At 36.6% G+C, this 22,290-nt stretch overlaps 1 protein-coding gene across 5 annotated transcripts in view; it reads right to left on the bottom strand.

The window, feature by feature from the left end:
- PDE7A (phosphodiesterase 7A) overlaps positions 1 to 22,290 on the bottom strand; it is a 76,827-nt gene that overhangs the window by 4,496 nt on the left and 50,041 nt on the right. For all 5 annotated transcript variants that reach the window (XM_023920980.2, XM_023920982.2, XM_023920979.2 and 2 more), the window contains 8 exons: positions 12,617 to 12,768; positions 11,052 to 11,115; positions 7,521 to 7,616; positions 4,415 to 4,515; positions 2,083 to 2,214; positions 1,688 to 1,779; positions 935 to 1,079; positions 3 to 99 (listed from right to left, as the gene is read on the bottom strand). In XM_023920980.2, coding sequence (XP_023776748.1) covers positions 3 to 99; positions 935 to 1,079; positions 1,688 to 1,779; positions 2,083 to 2,214; positions 4,415 to 4,515; positions 7,521 to 7,616; positions 11,052 to 11,115; positions 12,617 to 12,768 — 879 coding nt within the window. The remainder of the gene's footprint in view (positions 1 to 2; positions 100 to 934; positions 1,080 to 1,687; positions 1,780 to 2,082; positions 2,215 to 4,414; positions 4,516 to 7,520; positions 7,617 to 11,051; positions 11,116 to 12,616; positions 12,769 to 22,290) is intronic.

Raw genomic sequence — 22,290 nt, 5'->3', positions numbered from 1 at the left:
GCCTTGATGGAAGAACTCCTCTGTTACTTTTTCACTCCACTGCTTGCTCAGCTCCCATGTCCGACAGGGGTTACAAATATCTGCACACTTCAAAGCCATCTAACAAGTTAACACACAGTATTAGATCGCCTTTCTTCCAACAGAAGTGCCTGTAATTAATTCCTGATAGCAGATTATTTTAGGTTTTGTCAATAACAAACCTACCTACCATTTGTGCTCCAAAGTTATGTTCTGTAATATTTAAAAAACACCCTGGGGGAACTGTGAGATCTCATGATCATCCCTGAGTAATATGGAAATTCAGTCAACACAAAGTATTTCAGGGCCACTATATTTAGTATACTCACTGGGTACAGGAGACAAAAATAACTTCAGAAAAAGAAGCATCAAAGCAAGCAAGCAGTGTTTTCCATTTCTAGCTCTCAAGCTTCTATTTTTAGCAATGGTTTGCACAAGACAGAACTTCTCATCTGTTTGTCCACTGCCTCTTATAGCCCACAATATGAACCTAGTAAGAAAATGCCTATAAACCTAAAAAGATTCCCAAGGCTTTTGTTTTTCAAGTTTGCTAAAGCTTACTAGCACAATTGTGAACTGATTCACAACAGCAGTGCTTTCCTTCCCCATAATATGTTCTGACAAAGCATTTCACAGTTCTGAGGCTGCAGTGGAGTTGCTGGAAGAGCTAAACCTTGTCTTGGAAACATCTTGCTTCAGCAGCTCTAAGTTATCAGACTTAGCAATACACACCATTACTTGAGAGAAGTGCTGGCTGTGGGAATTGGAGGGAACAACCTTTTTGTAATGGAACAGAAAGACTAAAAGATAGTCCTGCTTCATTTTGAAAATCTGGCAGAAGTAGTATTTAGTATTTTACAGTAGATTCGTTTTCACACTAAAATGCTGTTTTCAAAAATATGACCAGCAAGATCACCTGTAAGATGAAGTGACGATGGTTTGCATTCTCTAAACATAGATCTCCTCTATCCAAATGGGATCGGAACATGGACAGGTACTCGTTTTGTTGACTGATGTCTGTAGCAAGAATGAGATCACCTATCTGGCTCTCCATCAGCTGCCTGAAATAAATGACACCAAACATTCAGAAATATATCAATTAAGAACAACAGTCATCACTAGATCTACATGGCTTTTCATCATATTTATTATTATACAAGCTTTTTAACAAGCATTTTCACTGAACTGTTTGTTTTCTTTTCCTGAAAAATTCTTGTAACATTCACAGAAATATCAGAATATTTCATTGGCAGCTTTCAGGAAGACTAAAACAGTTTTTAGCTTTTTTCCTCCCCCTACCTTTTTTTTCCCTTAAAAATGCACGAACTGATTGTCTCAAGATTATTGCTTGTCAAGAGTAGGTGAAGATGGTCTATTTAAAACTACAGTTGTGGTGGCAGAATGAGAAAAGACTGCCAAGTTTAGTCTGAACAGGTGTTCGACTACATGAATACACCCCTTCAATGTGCTTGCAATAAATGTTATTTTCCAAATATCACGTTGCATCATGAACTGCTCTACTCTACCAGCACTGTATCCAGGAATTCTTAGAATAGATCTCTACATTTTGTACTCAAAATTGCCATGCAATATCTTATTTTGCAGGGCTGTCTTAGCTGACAGATTGCTTGTATCTCAAACCAATCTATACTATGTGGTATAAACATACCTGTTTTCTAATGACATATGTGCAAATAAACCAGATTCTCTCAGCAACCCCACTGCCGATCTCCAGTGATGGTTCTCTAATACTGAGGTATTCTGTGAATTAAAAGGGAGTAACACATATCAGTCAATGCCTTTTTCTTAAACCAAGAGCAGCACCAGACAATTTGGCTATGGTTTGGGGTTGGTGTTTTATTTTCTTCTTTTTTATTTTTCCCAAGGAGGTTAAAACTCACAAATCCTGAATACTTAGTTAATTTGCACAGTTTTTTATCCCAGTGACATGGAAACTGCATCTGCATTCAATCCTACCACTAGCTAGACACATCACAATTTACATTTCTTTTCCGTACTTCTCTCCAAATCTGGTTTTAACAAAACAATTGGTTTTATCCTTACCTTATATAAAGTCGCTAAATAATGATTTGTTTTAATTAAGAAAGGTTGGTTAACGCCTGGGTGATCCAAATCGTGTGTGGCAGCAGCTATTAAACTGAGCAGGACATCCCATGGAGTTAAAGATTTGGAAAGCTGCAAGGCAAACCCAACAAATGTTAGTAATGCAATATGGCCTTAGAAAAAGTGCATGAGTGTTGCATTTTTGGTTTTCAGTAATTAACAGCCAATAGAAATTTGGAGAAAATCTTGAACATCTAAAACTAACATTCCACTGACTTTTCACAGTATTTCCCCCCAAAAGCTACAAAATTTCAACAATGTTTAAGAATTAGTCTTTCTGAATGGCAAGGCTCATTCTTAAAAACTGCCAGCACAAAACATAATTGTGTCTAGTAATGGAGCGCTTTTCCTCACCAGACCCCATAAAAGAAGAAAATTCTTAAAATTAGCTCTCCCTCTCATTTACCAAGTCCATTTGTATGTGTCTATTCATCTTTAAATTCATACTGTATTTTAAAAAGCATGAAAACCCTTTCCTCCTAAGAGTAAGAAACTAATGTTCTGGAAGACTTAGAAGTGTTTTGGATGTATTTCTACTCTTGCAAAATTGTATTTCAAGGTCTACCATGAACAGAACCAAGGTCTACATGAACAGAAAAAAGGAGGAAAATCTGCCACAAATAAGTATTTTCAATGTGCATGTCAATTAACTCAGCATGCATCTACATGGACTTACTTTCACTGTTCATAGCTGTTCCTGCTTGTGGCTGAGAGGTTTGAAAAGTCTGAACTCAGTAATAAAGCCTAGTTTGCACTAAAACAGAGAGGACAGTTCTGTCCATATAAAGCTGAACTGCAGCAGACAGCCTGCAAGGACAGAAGTTTTCGTTCCCTGTTGCATTTGCCATCTATCACACCTCACATGTTTGTAACGTACTTTAGTGCAACAGAGCTGCAGTTCAGTACACTGAACTACAGCTGTATATGTTACTAAAAATACAAAGTCTGTACTTGTATCTGAAGCTTCACAAAACTTCCATCGCAAGTATTAAATAAAAAATGCTCAGAGCTTCCAAACTGAATGCCATAGGAAAGCTCATCATGTATCAGCTCTGATCAGGCTCACTGCACCAATTGGTCTGAGAGCAGCACTGAGAAACTGAGTGGGAGGAGTGGGCAAAGAGCCTCTGAAAAAGGCTTTATCGAGCCAAAACTTACTTGTTTTTACCTCAGAATCAGAATAAGGAGCTATGCTATTCAAGGGAATACCAGATTGGTGATAATCTGCATCAAGGCAGATAACTTCTTCTCTAGCTACAGTGCACTACAGCTTTCAATTTTATATAGAAGGACAGCGCTTTGCCCTGAAATTGTCCAAGTCATCACTTACAGCAGCCTGACAGTAGTCCAAGTAGTGAGGACAAACCCTCAATTAGTTTAGTTCCTTAAGGTCTCTCATTCTACCCTTTCTTAAAAAGTCAAAGAGAACTCCTGATGTATTGCTGTGAACTGCCTCTCGCACAATCAAACTGTTCAGTAACAGCAAAGATGAGCAAAGCAAGAATAATGGTAATTTATGGAAGGAAAAAAACCACCCCAGATGACAAGTACACAGGTTTATTATTGCCAGTTCTGACTCAGGCTGCAATTCTATATGAATGTCTTGGGGCACAGCACGATGTTAAACAGCTGCAACTTTAATTCCCTGCTCTAGTTAATAGGAAGTCACACAAAAGACAATGTCAGCTCAGAAGGGGGGAAAAAAGAAAAGTATACTAAGTGTGAATCCACAGCCTCAGCAACAGGGAGGGCAAGGGAGAGTTCAGAAGTGTTTCTTGTTGGGTTCTTAGGTTTCTTTACTTTTGATAAAACCTATATGTGCATATACACATACATGTATGCATGTAAATTTATATATGGATCTATGACCTTACTGCCCTCTACAACTGCCTGAAGTGAGGTTGTAGCTTCTCTCAGCTAACCAGCAACAGCAAAGAGGACACAGTCTACAGCTGTGCCAGGGGAGGTTTAGGTTGGACATTAGGAAAAACTTCTTCACAGAAAGGGTGATTAGACATCAGTATGGGCTGTCCAGGGTGGTAATGGAATCATCATCCCTGGAGGTGTTAAAGGAAAGGTGTGTAAGTGGATGTGGCACTTGGTGCCATGGTCTAGTAGACAAGGTGGTGTTTGGTTACAAGTTGGACCAGATCTCAGAGGTCTTTTCCAACCTAAATGATTCTGTGATACGTGAACACAATCCATTCATATGCATATACACACACATGTTTCTGTGTGTATGAGTGATGTAAAAGTGAGAAAGCTGCCTTACCTTGGGCTCTTTTAAGTAACAGTGCATGGCCTGAGTCACATCAGCAGCATGAACTGCATTATGATAAGGATTTTGACTGTGATAATCTTCTTGAACCATAACTGCAGGAAAATAACACACATCCAAATTTAAATAAAATGGCAATTTTTTCAAGGACCTTTTTATATGCCCCTATTAGGTACAGAAATATGCAATATCACAAGTTACATATACATAAAAGCATCAGAGTCAATAAACTGTCAGCTGAACCACGATGCAGCTGTAAGATTTTTATGCAAAGAAACAGTGTTTGCTAAAGGAAATCAACTACATGTAAAGTCACCTCAGAGCAAACTTGAATCAATATATAATCTGAGATTTGACTGATACATAATCTGACTTTGACAACTTCCCAGAGAAGGCTGTCTTTGACAATCTGCCTGAATGGCGAGGCAACACTGAATACAACATGAAAATTTTGCTGTTTACCAAACCATTAGGATGACTTCATATCATGACCTAAAAACAGATAGAATTTTAGAGGAATTAAGCACTGCTTTCCTATGAACTGCTTTGTTTTCCCATTCAGGAAAGTGGTCATGGAAAACCAACTCTATTTTTAGGCATTTTCTCATACTTGTACGCAGGCAAACTTAAAGCCCATAAGCAATTTAGAAAAGAATCTCATTGAGATGATGGTCTGACTAACTATACCTAGATTCAATATTCCCTATTTAACTTCTTTGCTTTCCTCCTCTTTCCTCCATCTTCCTGGCTGTCTTTGACCATTATAGGTAGAATTCCTTAAAGGGCATCAACATTAGCCCAAGTACAGGGAATGAAAAAACTATAATGCTATAAAGGATGGAGGGGAAGAAGATCTAAAACACAAATCAAACTATATTCTAAAGTTTTGCCTGACACATTAATTCTTCCAAGCAAACCTCAAAAAACATTTTCCTGTCTGACTACAGTGTGTCAGTCCTACCAAACAAACATGCCCACAAGCTTTTCTACTTAGTTTACAAGCCCAAAGGATCCATGAAATTGTGAGTGTAATGTTAGAGCATTACTGACATGTTATTTGTGAAGAGCTGTGGTCCATGAATAATGAAAATACTGTCACCACCATGTAATCTCAATAGAACTCAATGGATAGCTTACAGCTCATATCAAAAATGAAAATCAATATAAATGTTTTTGAGCTTTATTACCTGCAGAACCCTCTCTCACCGATACCTCACATCAAGGGCATTAATGGCATATATCCCTGGCTTTCTTCTTAATTATTTTGTGGTTTCATAGGCTAATCCAGCTACCTGAACTCTACAATTTTCCTAACTTACTTATGTTATTAAAGCAGACCTAGGTCAACATTTTGATCACAACCTTCCAGAACTGGAATAGCACAACATTGCATTTTCTCTTCCCTGGTTCAAGTCTGGAATAAGAACCTGTGAAGACACAGTAAGAAAATGCGGATCTCCAAGTAGAGGATGGAAATCACTGAAAGACTCTGTGTGTGTGTGTGTGTATATACACATAAACAAATAAAAAAGCCAAGATCCTACAGGGGACTAAAATCAGCTTTTTCTACTTATAAGATTCCAGTACAGTCTCATATAATGTAAATTTTGTGTGGTCCTGGACCATCTGAGCTCTCCTAGCCTTGTGGAATTTGATCTTCAGATTTCTATGGATTAGAGAATAAGAGGTAGCAAGAGAAAACAATGAATTTTGTTCATGCTAAGAAGCTGTATTTGGAAGAAAGGTTACTTGATTTTACAATGGACTAAGAGCTTTTTACTGATACTAAGTAAGTAGAAGGCATTAACAAAAAAGGAAAGGCACTGAATTTCAAATTTAGAATAAATTCTGCCTTCTTCAAAGTCTAATCTCATTTTTAGTAGATTATAACTTTGAATAGTCATATGTAGTGTCATCATCTTATGATAACCAGTTAACCAAGCCAGTAATTTCTAACTGGTTTTTCAAGTATTATAATTTGCATAATGTCAACTAACCAGATGAGAAAAACAAACCACATTCAGTTAGAACTTGTGTAGCCTAAAAATCAGATTTCTATAATAATTTTCCTCCATTCCAACATATCAGTCATTAAGGTCAGCTGATTAACATTCCTGAAACTGGAGAAAATTTATTTCACTTTAAAACATGAAATGCAAGACAGAACTGATATTTTTTTAACTGAAGAACTAAATTATGAAAACAAAAAGATCCTAATATTTGAAAAGGGAGAAAAGACTCCCAAATGTAGTTTCTCCCCTGTTAAGTGACAAGCTTTGTAACCACAGAATTGTTTTCTCTGAAACGGTGGAAAAACTGCTGAAGGGGACCAAAAATTTGTTTCTCCTGCTCAGTTAAAAAAATCAACCCACCACAATTCTACCTATAATGTTCAAAATTAAAGGTACTGTCACAGAAGAACCAAAGGAAGGTGGTCTCACATCAGCACCTGTCTATGTAGTGGGACGCAGACAGATCTGTCAAGTGAATGTACAACTTGGTTTGAATATTCTACATTGTATTTACAATTCTTTCCAAAGAAGCATTCCAGTGACACAGGCCCAGACACTCAATTAAAATTGTCCTGTACTCCATCTACGGAGAAACCATGTCCACAGTATACAACGCTTACTTTTAGAAGAATTTGAGAAAGCCAGAAACAACACCAAATTGGCACCAGAAAATATTTTTGATATATTCCATACAGTTAGGGAACTATATAATTGGAAACAAGTAAAGATCAATACAGAACTAGAAATCAGAACCAAGAAAGGAGCTGTCTAGCCTTTCCCAATACAAATGTCACACAATGTCACATATATTCCTGATTGTTTAATAGATAATAAATAAATTTAATAAATAAAATACAGCATTGCCCATGAAACTATTAAACTTGTTAATACTTGTTTAGATTTAACATGGAATATTCTATACTCCTAAGAACTTGGAGAGATCATCTCAATATAATTTAAATCACTGCACAATGTAGATTGCATCAGTATCCTTTAAACCTTATTGCTAAACTACAACCAGGACTTCATTTAAAGTATAAAAATGCAGATAAACAACAATATTCATCAAAATAAAAAGCTGTATTTACCCAAAAATCTACGAAGTTTCATCGTATCTAATTGGAAGTGTTCAATTAGTCCATGTAGATTAAACAGATGAAAGGTTAAGCTGACTAGACTGTTTCCTAAAAATAAGATGAAAATACTAATTCATTGGAATATAATAAGAAAAGTATTATTTCAAACAAATTGGTCACAAAAATTATACAAGCAAACTTCTCTACACCAAGTCATGATATTCTACACCATTTATAAATATTTAAATCTTAATGCATGACAAGTTTCCATTAGCTGTCTCTAGTAAGCAGTGATTTTGCTTAATTCTAATGCATTCACCAACTGTCCAATGGCAACTGACAGAAGAAAATGTTACTGAACATTAAAAAACCAACATGTTTCAACATGCAAATCCATTATAAAGATATTTAATTTTATAATTATATTTATGCAACATATCACAAACATATACACAAAATACAAATATAATCAGGCAAAGAGAAAAGTTAGACAACACTATTGATTAGAGCACTTTGCAAATATGCTATCTCTAATTTTCATCATATATTTTGCAGGACTTTTTATTTCACACAGAACTCTACAAAAAAGGGCCCTAAGTATTGTTAAAACTATTACAAGCTTATAATATATTTCACCTACTCTTAGCTTTATTATAATCTTTTGCAGTGGTGAAATAAAAAGATAAACTGTCCATAATGTTTATTTGAAATAGCTTGTCCATTATTTGCTCTGCAAACAATATCATGGCTGCCAATCTTAATTTAGCATTATAGAACCTAGCAGAGACAGAAACTGAGATACAAAAAGACAGAAATTCCTTGCAAATCAAGCTTATTACTAGGCTAGAATTAATGTATTCTCATGTACATGCCACCTCATCACAAGGAAATACGCAATTCTTGGAACAACATTGACTGGGGAAGTTCTTTCATAGAGGCTCATCCAGGGCACCTCATCCAGCAGAGTTTTATATACAGCATTCTGCCCTTCCAAACTTTCAAGAACAAGGCTGCCTGATCCAAATGTCCTCCAAAAATTATTTAATTAGGATGCAAAATGGATGGTGGTATCGTAAGGCATCCACAATAGAAGCTCTTCTGGTAGGTACTTTTGAAAAAAGCATGTATAAAAGGTAGAAAGGGCTCTTCAGAGAAGGACAACTTTTTTGACAAGCTAATCCAAAAGTAGCTATGCTTACATGTTAACTTGTACGTATAGCTTTTCCTCATGCAGTTATGTAAAGTTTACCATTACCTATATAAGCATTCTATTTGTACAAGTCCTTGCTATTTTCATTTTTTCCTACCGATTTTCTGTATTAAATGTAACTGTGAGTTTACTACTTTTACACTTGGTTAAGTCCAGCACCCCTTCAATAAAACAGAAGAGAAAAAGATCTTTAGGTGCCACATTCTGCTTTTTGAACTTAATTTCTTGTTCTGGCAACTTTAATTGCAACTCTGCTACCTTTTCCACATGACTGCTACAAAATCTGCAAGAGCTGCCCTCTATTCTCTTCCCACACTGGCACAAATGTCACTGTGATGTTGGACTTGCTCATCTCCTCCTTCCATTCAAAACCCAGCTGCCATTGCTGAGATTATAATGCAAAACCATCCTACCCACTGCAATAGCCCTCTCTCCTCCTTCCCAGCACATTCACAGATCTTTTTTTTCCCTACAAATGAACAATACTTAGGGTTTTTTTTAACCAACTACTCCTGTAGCTCCTACTGCTATTTGTATGGGCACACAAAAGTCACCGAAATGTTCTCTTCCTTTTCCTAAGTTGTGCAAGATATGTGTACAGCAGCTTCCCTCTGCTTAATTCCCAAGTCTCTAGGTATTCTATGTCATAATTATAATGGATTAACACCAATGTGCCTCTTATGGCACTAAAGAGCAATAGAACTATTCCATCTAACACTACATTTATCGGAAAAATACTTATTCAATATAAATTACTATCCTGAGTTGGTTATGATGTTAAATTGTATCCCCATTCGTCCACCTAACCCAGACACAGATTTTGTATTCTTAAAATTTCATCTAAGAGTAAAAGTGAGTAGAAAAGAAGCACTGAGTCTGTTATCAGAGCCTGTACTTGCTCCCCCCCGCATCGGGAGTTTTGACTACAGCACAGACAGACAACAAGACACAAATCGCCGTGGCTTTCCAACTAGCCGGAGCAGAGAGGTCTTCCTGGACTGTTTTCTTTCCCTGTTTCTGAAACGAATCGAACCTGCTCTGAACTGGGGACTCGGGGGAGCACCGGGAGCTTGCACCCGTGGACTACCGGGAGCCCAGCCTGGGCAGTGGCATTTTCCAGCCCCAGAGGGACTGATAACAGAGCAAACACCCCCAGGAAAGAGACCCTCTGAAGTTTGTCATCTCTTCAAAATGGCAAAAAGTTTTGTAATTTGATATCGTTCATTCTTGTGCTGGGTAGTGCTGTGCCTGTGAAATAAACAAGTTTTTTCCACTTCTCTCAGAGAAATCTCTTCCCAAACCGGTTGAGAGGTGGGAGAAAGGGGCCACGTGAGTTTGCTTCCTGGGAGGGGGGCCCATTAGAAGTTTTCTCCCAAATTTGCCCTAAACCAAAACAAATACATTCATTGGCGCCCAGCCCGTGGCACGAGAGAGTAGAAAAACCTTGTACTGATTGTACTGAGGTAGCAATTACTTTGTTTTGACTACAGCACAGACAAGCAACAAGACACAGATCGCCTTGGCTTTCCAGCTAGCCAGAGTAGAGAGGTCTTCCTGGACTGTTTTCTTTCGCTTTTTTTAAAACAAATTGAACCTGCTCTGAACTAGAAACTCGAAAGACCACCGAGAGCTTACACCCATAAACTACCGGGAGCCCAGCCTGGGCAGTGGCATTTTCCAGCCCCAGAGGGACTGATAACAGAGCCAACACCCCCAGGAAAGAGACCCTCTGAAGTTTGTCATCTCTTCAAAATGGCAAAAAGTTTTGTAATTTGATATCTTTCATTCTTGTGCTGGGTAGTGCTGTGTCTGTGAAATAAACAAGTTTTTTCCACTTCTCTCAGAGAAATCTCTTCCCAAACCGGTTGAGAGGTGGGAGAAAGGGGCCACGTGAGTTTGCTTCCTGGGAGGGGGGGGCCCATTAGAAGTTTTCTCCCAAATTTGCCCTAAACCAAAACAAATACATTCATCTTTTGGACACAACCATAAAAACTACCAGCATCCCATAACTGAAAAAAAAAAGTCCAAGATCATAAAATTATTTGTTAATTTGTATCAAATTACTACTATAAATTACTAAGAGAACAGCAACCTATAAAGTACATCAAGGGCCTCTTCTACAAATCAGTGATTAGTATCAGTACTGACAGTATCATTATTTTAATGGAGTGACCAGGCAAACTAGGACTCATATTAAATACTATTAAATCAAAAAGTACTACCTGGAATTTACAGTTTTTAGTGAACAATCACATGTGACACTGCAACATAAGTGCAACAGTTAAGTTATACTAAAAGATGAAGCACAAATGAAACACCGAAAGTCAACTCACCATTTGTCAGTCTATCAAAAAGAAAAATATCAAAATTCCAATTTCCAACCTTCTCCAGCATACACTGAAAAGAAACAAAAGAGCTGTCATTTTTCAATCAGTATATGCCTATCTTCTTGCAGCTTGGAGTATTTAGGATTTCAGGGACAGATCAAATCTTTACAATTTCTACATATTAAAAAATAGTAGTAAAAGAATAATGAAATATGTCTGATAACTGAAAAACATCACACATTTACAAATAAAAAGACCATTAATCTCTGTGTAGACTTTTACCTTTTCTTTCTTTCCCCTGCTCATAGAACAGTATCTAGATGATTCACTAGGCATTTGAGCCATTGTATGAGTGTTTTAATTTAAGAACCTGGCTTTTGACTTTTCACCCGACTGAACTAGCACGTCTTTATCCCAGCTGCTCCACATGAACTGTTCTATCTGCTACAGGGATGAGCAAGAATAGCAAACAGTACAAGAGGCCTCACCACAGTTGAGCAGTCCCAGTCTTTGCCTCCCCTACCTGTATCAGAAATACCTGTCCAGCACATTTTACAACAGATTCCTGCCTTCTCCTATTCTCATTAGATTGGTAGAGTTGTTTTGTGATCCAATTATAGGTTCTAGCTTTTCTCTACCAGCTACTAGAACTCTGCTATCAGAAGAAACAAAAGCATTAACACTAACTTTTTATGATTAAATTATATGTACATTTTTAAGATCCACTCTCTGGGCTATCGGATTTCTTCCTACACCACAGCATGATGATATTGAGCATGGATACATCCATTGTATTATAAGTATATTATTTTTCTGTGTCAGATGACAAAAAAGCACAGCCTTCGGAATCTTGAATAACCTGAATAATCTTTGCCTGCTCAGTCCCCTTCAGCACTGCCCATCCTCACTCACAAATACAGCAGCCCTCATCCAGGTGGCTGCTCCCTTAGCAACATCTCTCTTCCCAGTATCTACTTTCCCTGCTTTAGTGCTGCACAAGTGTATTACAGCTATCACTTTTCTTTTCTAGAAGTGCCTACCAAAGAAAGAGTCAGTTTGACATAAGCATGTCCTGAGAAAACCATTCACTGCACTTTATTCAGTTTTGGCAGTCACTTTCCCAGTTGTTCACTAGTGAGGTTAGCCTAAAAAAATCAAAGGGAACATGTGTCTAAATTGCTCCACTGCATTTCTTAAATACAGATACATTTTCCTCTCTTCATTTTTTTTCCTAAATCATTCAAAGGCATCCTTAATTCACCAGCTATTAAAAGAAAAACCCAAAGAAACAAAACAACAATAACAAAAATACACTAGTCTTCATCTGAGTAAACTTGTGGGCAGTAGAGGAGCTTTCTACAAACCATGAAATTTTACCTGGATTTCATTACAATATATACATACATACATACACATATATGTATATAAAAAAAAAAAAAAAATACACACACCCATGCTTAAAAAGCAATATGCCTAAAATTGGTATTTAGTCGCACCTTTAGTATGTGATACATATACTAGCAAGCATTTAGAAAAACATACTTTAAATAAATAAAAATCAAGCAACCAACCTTTGCTTGTCCATTATAATCATCATCTAAAATGTTTGAAGAATTTGGAACAGTGATACCACGGAAAAAACGGGAAGATCTCAGGTATCGCTGGAAACTAAGCAACCTTCTCACATTTCTTGCAGACACAGAGACCTCGATTTCAGAATTTGCTACAAAAAACAAGAAAATAAACACTCTCTCTAAAAAACCTATAACAAAAAGACAAATGCTCAGGGAAGTTTGGTATAAAGAGAATGAAATTTTTTTGAGTATCAAACATTTCAGCACAAATAGAGATATTTTTATTAATACTAAATACAAGCCATGGATTAGAAAAAAATATGTTCTGTGTAAGCATCCTGTGAAGAAAAACAAATACTGAAATCATAGCTGCAACTTACCTTTTTAAGGAACTCTGTTATTGAAAGGACAAAAATATGGATACTGTTTAAAAACACACACAATACTGCAAACAAATTATTTTTGGAAAATTGCTGTCATCTATATACATCCAATCCACATCCCTAACAAATCACCTAAGACAATATGTATACCAGCAAGAGAGTATCAGAAACTGAGTGTTGATACAGGAGGTACAAGTAGGCTTTGAGCAAGTACAAATTACTTTTACACAGTTTGGAGCTCAGAAAATCTCTTCATTCTACTTTGTCAATGTTTTAAACTCAAGTAACTTTGATATTTTTGCAAATAACTACACTCTTCTGCCAAACAATTATGACATTTACATTCACAGCATATCTAATTCTGTTTCCCAGTATGGTGAAAACACAACAGAAAATTATTTCAGCCTCTTCTCAAAGATTAATCCAAATATTTTGCTTTACTTTTATTACGTTAACTGATTTATACAAATGACTGATACTAGTTTATGTCCAGTTCTATTTGATGCCTGAAGTGTTTTAGAAACCCCCAAATCAAACTACCCAGAGCTACAGTTCCTTTGTAGAAAGCCAGAAATTCTCATATTGAAATACTTAAGGCCAAACTTGGTCTTTACTTTCTTTTCAACAGTGTCACCCAACAGCAGTTTTATATAACCAACAGGAAGTCAATAATCTTATCTTGATATTCACTCAACCTGCCTGAAATGACTCATGTTAAATAATAAAATTTCAAAAAGAGGTATTAAGTAAGGAAATCAGTGCCAACATGCTCTTTTTCAAAAATGCAGATCATCAAAAACAACATGATCATAATTCCGTAGCACAGACCTCTTGTCCTTCCAAAAAAATGCATATTAGAAACTGGTGAAGTAAGGAGTTACAACTTTTGTTCTTAAATTCAGTCTAAAATGTTAATACACGGGAAGGTGTGGCCTTATTGACAATCTGTACTAAAAGCCTCAGTGATTCCTGGTGACAGCAGCTTAATTCTACATAAGATAAACTTTTATCCATTTAAATTCTTCCTGCAGAAGTTCCAATTTACTTTCTGTTCTATGCTAGCTCATTAATATATTAAATTAATATATTAATCTCCAAACATCTCTAAATAGAGCTGGCAGTGGGATGATCATGGAGTATCTAATCAAACACAGCACCATTCCCTATCAACCGTCTGTGTTAGCAGAGATTAAACTGACACAACTGAATGTTCTTTCAGACATGCCTGAAATGCTTCATCAAGACACTGAAGTTCAGGGCTAACACAGACATCTCCACATTAAGTATCCCTCTTCAAGACATCATTCTCAAGGCCAAGGGCTCTTCCTCTGAAGACACTGGTACCTATAATATATCCCAATTTATATATATTAAGTAAACAGACATACTACATATGATAAAGGTTGCTTATAAAGCAACATTCATATATACAGCAGGAAAATAAATAGATTCTGTCATGCTACATTACCAATACTTCTAAGCACATTTGCGACCATGAGGTTGCAGTCTGAGCACTGCCAGTTTGCAGAACAGAGAAGCAGGGAGCAATACAGCTGCTGCTGCTAATGCAGTGTATGCTATGGGTAAGAAGTTTCTCCCCCTCAATCTCCATCCAATTCCTTAAGAGCCAAACTTCAAAACTGAAATTATTGGGTTGAAAATAATATAAAATGGTTATATTTAGTTCATAAAATGATCTAAAATATCCATAAAGTCATACACAAAAGCCAGAAACTTCACTAAATCTCAAGAAAACAAAGTATTTAAAGTAGGAAAAATGAGCACTTTTTTGGAAGCATAGATAATTTTCTTGCTCTCAAGTGCTCTTCTACAAATCTACAGTTAATAAAAACTTGTTTTTGTTGTCATGCTACAAATTAAGTTTCACATCACAGGTACCACCCGTTAATCTTGAATAGAACAGTATGACGTAGGTGCTACAAGTAAAACAGCAGCTTCTGGCAGCAAAGTACACAACAGAACACAGAAATGCAATAATTCGGCAGTACAGGCTTGTGTTCCACCTTTACTTGTATTCAGAAGTCATTTAGGAGGGGTTGCACATCTTGCTTCAGGATCCTTTCTGATAATGATAGAGGTACAGAGGCAAATTAGTTACTTGGTTTTCTGTGAAGCTGAACCATCATTCTCTTCACAATACACTACTGACACTTATTCATTTTACAAACATGTTTAAACTCTCTAAATTATCACCAATTTGCATAGCTTGTAAACCACTACTATTACACATTAATGCTACTTTTTGTATCCCTAGTTAAAAGAAAAAAAGCAAAGCTTACATTATTCCAGCTTTTCTAGCAGTGATACTGCTTATTACAGAATCACAGAACAGGTGAGTTAGGAAGATACCAGATGAGGTTCATCTGCTCAAGCAGTCACCACACTGCCCAGAACCACCTCCCAGAGGCTTTTGTGCATCTCCAAGAATGCAACCTCTCTGAGCACCCTGCACGAACACTTGGTCACCCACCCTCACAGTGAAAATGCGTTTCCTGATGTGGATCAGTTTGTGCCTATTGCATCTGGTCCTCACACTGGGCACCATAGAGCCTGGCTCTGTCCCCTTTGTATACACTGAGAAGTTTTTCCTTGAGCCTTCTGTAAGATGAACAATACTCTCAGCCTTTTCTCATCAGCCCTTTAATCTTCCCACCCTTTGCTGGACTCTCTGGTATGTGTCCATGTCTCTCTTTTACTGGGGAGCCCAGACTGGGACTCCAGGGGAGGCCTCTCCAGTGCTGCATATAAGAGTGGAATCACTCCCCTCAACCTGCTGCCAACATTCCTCCTAATGCAGCCCAGGATACCATCTTCTTTCTTTGCAGAAAGGGGATATGGCTGGCTCACGTTTAACTTGGTGCCCATCAGGAGGACCTGTTCCTTTTCTGCCAAGTTGCTTTCCAGATGGTTGCCCCCTGCTTGTGCTGGGGCTGTTCCTCCCCATGGGCTGGGCTTCGCGTTTCCCTTTGAGCTATTACTTATTGCACATGGATAGCCCAAATTAGGTAATAACACCTTGACTAAATAAGTATCTTCATCCTTTAGATCTGAAATGATTAGAGGAACTTCCAAATGAGGAAAGAGATCTGGAGCCTTGCTCCAGAGCACCTGAGTTGTGGGACTACACGAACCCAAAAACTAAATTTCTCTCTTTAACAGTTAAACATTTACCCAAGGACAATTCAGAATAAGCAAGTCAGATGCAGAAGCTTAACAGGTTATTAATTTAAAGGGGAGGCTGGAACAGAAAATAGCTGGCTTTCAAGGAAGGGGGTGAGGGGAAGATACATTCTTCAGCTGCACTGATAGCTACTGTGCCTGCCTCTTCCTTTTCCTCACAGATAAATTATTATTAAGGATACAAAAACCAACTGCTTTGTGGTTTTGGCAAACCAGCTAAGGTCAGTTAATGGAAAAGACTGGTAAAATGAAGGATACAGTTGTGCAATGGAAACTTGGCACTTTCCTGCTGGCACATTCATTCCCTTTAGATGCATGATTAATATGAGAAATTACAACTTCCCCTCTTCTATCAAGAGTCATGAGAAGAGATGTTGATTTCAGAGACCCTACCAAGCCAAGGCTCAGTAATGTACAGATCATGGAAATAAGACAGTGAAGAATGAAGAGTGCACTGCATGTGCTCATGAATAAGCGTGCTGCAAAAACATCTCTCCTCCCAGCTCAAAAATCTCTCATCTGGAGCCTTCAGTGTGCTAAATGCCCTTCTAATATCCAATATCAACCATTTGCTCTCAAGGACAGTTTATGGACAAATTAGAACAATAAAATAAATATGACATCTACAGCCTTGTGAACTGAAAGAGAATGAAAGCAAAATTGGGATGATGGGCATGTTAAGAACGACACTACAGCATTGGGAAGTGCTTTTGATGCAAGGAACCAGAAGGCCAACTGTAGACCTTAGTGCCTACTCAACAGCAGCTGTCCTATAACACTTTTCTTGCCATTCCTTTGTAAATTAAGAATTATCATCCAAAGTATCAATCCAACGTTTTGGGGCTTTTTGTTTGATTAAAATGGTTATATTCTTGTTTCTAAACATCTTAAGTGAGATTGGTGTAATTAAAAAAAAAATCTTTAAAATAAAGGAAAAGAAGTCATTCTGGTTATTAATACCAGTTATTTTTCTAATGTGAGGCATATATAGCAATAAAATAACACAAGTCGCCTTCATGCAACAGATTTCATCTGTATTCCAAGATGCTAATTTTAATCTCTTCCCACTCCCAATCTTTTAACTTCAGGAAAACCTAAAAAAAACCCCAAGTTTTAGCACATTTCACAGGGATATTAAATATTTATTTTTCTCATGCCAATGTAAAAATACAAAGTTAGCAAAGACAAGTGATAATCTTAAAAGATTGCAATACACTGATGGATTTACTCTCAAAATTTTTGTATCTTTTGTACAGTAAGGGCAGTCCACAAAAGGAAGAATGGCAATTGTGATTTGGTTAATTATTAATGGAATCTTAAGTCCTAGCAATATACTTCAATTTTCTTATAATGCAAAGACAGACTTACACCCTCTGATGTGAATCTGGTCAAAACAAGGCTATCCAGCGATAAGAACTTTACCTCCATTTCTTCCTTGCTACAGCCCAAAAGGCACATAGAAAACTATCCATGATAAAAAGCACTGAGTTTTGCTGTATACCAATAGAAAGCACATAACTGAGGATCTTGGGTATCACTGTCACTAAAAAAATATGTAAAAACAAAAAAGGATTTGAGACAATGTTTCTTCTTATGTTTGAATGTAAAACCTGAACTTTGAGGTTCGCAGACCCATCATAGGAGGCTTTTCCCAAAAAAAGATGAAGGAATTATCTTCTTTTAATGGAAGTGATCTCTCATGATTTTTCTGTAGTAACCCAACTGCCCATTTATCATTTTTGCACAGCAGATACTATCATTAAACCTGACATATCATCTGAAATTTTCCACTACCTGTAAATATTTGTTGGAAATAAGTATTACATTTCACATGTCATCTTTCTAAGGATGCACTTTCCTAAAGATACATCTTTCCAGGATACAAATAATTTTCAATTTATGAATAATTTGAAACTATTATCGAGCATTTCACACCACTAGAGGGACCCATAAGCATTCTAATTTTACATCCATTCCCATCAAACCATTAAGAAATGCACTATATTAGAACCATGAACATTTTTTTTTTAATTAAGTCCTTCTATTTAACTTTCCTGTATGTTTACCACTCATGGTTTGAATTTTAAAATATTTTTATGACATTTAGTACTCAATATTATATAAAGCCATGACTTCATTTGGAATTTATAATTTTAGTAAGGATTTTAAAGTTACATCAAAAGACTAATTTAGACTATTGGGGTCTAAATTACCTCATTATACTCCCTGTCTTCCTTAAAACCACTTAGAAGCCTCGTTTATCATCATTGTAAGGCACTACACTCCTTCTTCTGCTTAAAAAAAATATTAAGTCACACTGTTTTGGTTTCAATGTGCAGTATATAACTATATACACATTCATAAATATTTTTTATTTTCCAAATGTTTTCCATTTTTTTTTCCAAATAATAATGACTGCTGGAAAATATGCTGTGGGTTAAGGATTAATGAAATAAACATGGCTTTGCAAGTGTCTTGTGAGTGGAATCAGAAAAAAAAAAAAAGAAAATTAAGTTTCAAGAAATTCTAGTAGTACCACAACTCTATTAAAAACTCCAGTGGTTTTCATCAGATGATTCCTAATGGAGGGGAAGTGCTAGGCATCACCACCACCAAAGATAACTTCTCCTGAAGCATCTTACAGAACAAAAGGATCTCACTGCCTTAGCAAAGCAGAGCGTCATAGAACCATCGAATAATTTAGGTAAGAAGGGACAGAAGAGACTTCTGAAAGTTCTTTAGTCCAAACCTCTACTCAAGGCAGAGCTAATTTGAGAGAAGTTACTCAAAGTGTAGGGATTGGACTACTTCAGTATGAAATAAGTGCCAATTCTCCAATGGCCCTCTCAGTCATTGCACAGCAGTAGAAGTGGAAAAAAAAAAAAAATCATGAAAAGGTATCTACAGGATTTTACTAATTTATCTCTTTTGAATTTTGGCTCATCTTAGTATTTCTGTAAATGCCTCAGGAAAGATACAAAATTAAGTGAATTAAACAATGCCACTCCTGTGCTGGAATGAGTAACATTTTGCAATAATCTCAGGACTAGGAATCTACATACAAAGCAGTCTTTCCATGCCAGTTTACTGAATCATAAACCCAGCAATCCTGCAGTTATGTTTTTGGGGTTTTTTTTAACCTGAATCTACTCACTGGGCACAACAAATCTGTAATTCACAACAGCATACAATGAACTAAGGAACCTCACTGAAGCTAAATAGATAGAGGAATATCATCAGAACACAAATATACAATATATATAGAAACATAGCCTTTACAAAACGGGTTATGCATGTTAATCAAAATAGTGATCCTCCTGAAGAACATGACATATAATGGTTCAACTCTTTTCCCAAAAGGATAATATATTCCAGATCGTCGCCAAATCATTTTCTTGCTGTCTTCCCAGAAAAACCCACCTCTCTTCGGTGTCCTAGAAACCTTCAGTTTTACAGTAAAGGAATGACAGAACCCTCAACTCATCTTTTTTGTCCATTTTTCATCACCAGAAATAAAAGAATAATTGAAAAGTGTTAACCTGTCATGGTTAACAAAAAAAAAATTTCCTTTACCAGTCTATATGACGGTCAATACAGAAAGTCAAACTGGGAGCAGAGATGAAAATAAAAGAATTCTCATGTGTTTCTACCAAATTGTCCAGCATACCAAAAAAAATCCTTTCCAAATAAGGTACTTGGAGAAAGAACACATTGGAGAAGTTCAGAAGAAATAGGAAAAAAATCCAGAATGTATCTCTGTCTTCTTCTATGGTCAAACTTAAGCCAGCAATGAAACACAGAGTGGCCTGTACCTGTGCAAGACTCCAGAGCACACATGCTGTTTTACAGTAGCTTGGAAAGAAGAAATTGCAGGTAAAACAAACATCTGGAATAACAAAGTTAAAAAACAAACCTGCTCTGTATTCTGAATTGGCACTTTTTATCCTCAAATCTTTCTTAATCAAGCTCACTTCAAGCTCATTCTTTTCATTTAGCTAATACAGTTGTATTTGGAGCATTTTCTGTGATTTCCCCTTGTGTGACTGCATTCTCCAAACTAAATCAAAGTCAAAACGTTTCTCATATTGTGGAACACAATTTATTTGAATAATCTGGACTGTGAATAATTAGAAGACTATTTCAGAATTGCATCTTTCACAGAAAGGGAGCTCTTGAAGAAATCTCTCAAGTACAAGCTTTTTACTCCTCAGTGATGTTGTTTTCAAAAGGAAACAAATATTTAAGCTATGATCACACAAATCTTCTTGCATTACTTTATTCATGATGAAACTCACCCTTCTTTACAGTAGACTGCTGAACAAAACAGACAATTACTGTTAAACAAAACCAAATAGGAAATTCCTCTATTTTCTTGAAACAAAAAAGGGCACTGAAATTCATCTGGACTCTGCTAAGTTTATCTCAATCTCTAGATGGTATCATCAAAAGCATCATTAGCTGCTGCTACACAAGGATTTTTCAAATTGTTTCAGGCAATCAATTTGGATTTGCACTCCTTTCTCTTCTTTGAATTCTGGCCTCTCAGCCAAGGGAAGTCTAAATTAACTGTTCAAGGTAAACATTTTTCAATGCTTCATGAGCTAAGAACCAGAACATTAAAAACATTGAAACAGCACATGTTGACATTTTTGCCAGATGTTGGAATAGTTTATAATATGTTCCACAAACTGTAATTTCCAAGCAAAGAGTCTGAAGGTTGTATAATAAAGGTAAACTCTGACATTTCATCACATACTTGCACTCTCAAGAAAGAGCATTCAATTTATTTATCACCTATAAAAACATCTCTTCCTTTCTTTCCATTCCCCCTGAAAAGGCTCCATAAACAGCTAAGAAGAACCATCTAAATCATCTAAATGAAGTCTTTTACTGTACCATTATACTGTATGCAAGCAACTATTTTCTTCAAAATTGAGCATTCCTGAATGTTATTAAACACATACTGATTAATTCAAATTCCCTTTTTCTTTCTAAGATATTTTAACTCACAGATGTGATTCAGTTATCTATAAAACACAAAACAGAGCCCTATGTGTTGGCAGCATCATCGTCTCCCCATAGAAGCATGCTCAGATGAGACTGGCACAAGAGAATTCTAAAAACCTTTTGACAAGATATTACTTACTCTGGGCCAGACACAACAGGAGAAGCAAGAAAAACATGTTTCTTCTCTGCAAAACCAAAGCATTCATTTTTCTGTCTGGCTCCTCCAAACTATATCTAACAACCCTTCCCTAAAAGGAAGGTTAAAATTAAGGTTTAATTTCAGCTGTATCTGCATATGACATTTCTCAATATTTTCTTCTGTTATCTTAACTATTCACTTGACCTTTATTCATTTTGGCTTCACTTCCTCACTGTAACATTCTGTACATATCACTGTGCATGCTCACTGTTAGGGGTTTTTTTAAAGACAAACAGAGTGATTAGGGCACATATATGCCTTTGTGCAGATGAGAAACACCTCCAACAATCAAAATCTCTTTAACTGTAGTAGCTTGCTCTTTTACTATTTCTGGAAAAAGGGAATATTTTTATCTTGTCACCAATTCTTCTCCCAAAGGTTTTGTTTCACATTAGCTTTTATCAACATAGTCTGACAACAATGAAGACTGAATTATTATCTGTGATGTCTTGAGTAATGTAAAGAAAATTTTGAGGTATCCATGAAAATCGGAGCCTATTTGTACACCAGAAGACAGTAAGTGATTAAAACCACTGCAATCACTTCTTTTTCGATAACTTCCCTGAAAACCCAACAGTACATGCTGCCTTCTCACTGCAAACTACAAAACTCCCTTCTTGTTTCTCATGGAGTGAAAAGTAGATCCAGTGTTTTACAGCCAATTCAATAAAACTTTACGGTGTAGGCATTTTACTGTGCAACAGCGAATTCAGAGGAAGAAAGTTGTGTGGCTGCTCTTTCCTTTCCAGAAATGGTGGATTTAAGATGCTGTCTTGATGTTATGCCCATGATCTCACACAGGCATAACCAACAGAACACAGTAACAGAAAACCTACTAAATGATGACTTAACATCAACCAACTGCCAACCAACAAGAAGAA

This window comes from Cyanistes caeruleus, chromosome 1, assembly GCF_971803275.1.
Source record: "Cyanistes caeruleus chromosome 1, bCyaCae1.hap1.1, whole genome shotgun sequence".
NCBI lineage: Eukaryota > Metazoa > Chordata > Aves > Passeriformes > Paridae > Cyanistes > Cyanistes caeruleus.
The sequence above is the reverse complement of the archived record's forward strand: the minus strand, read 5'-3'. Positions and strand labels throughout refer to the sequence as shown.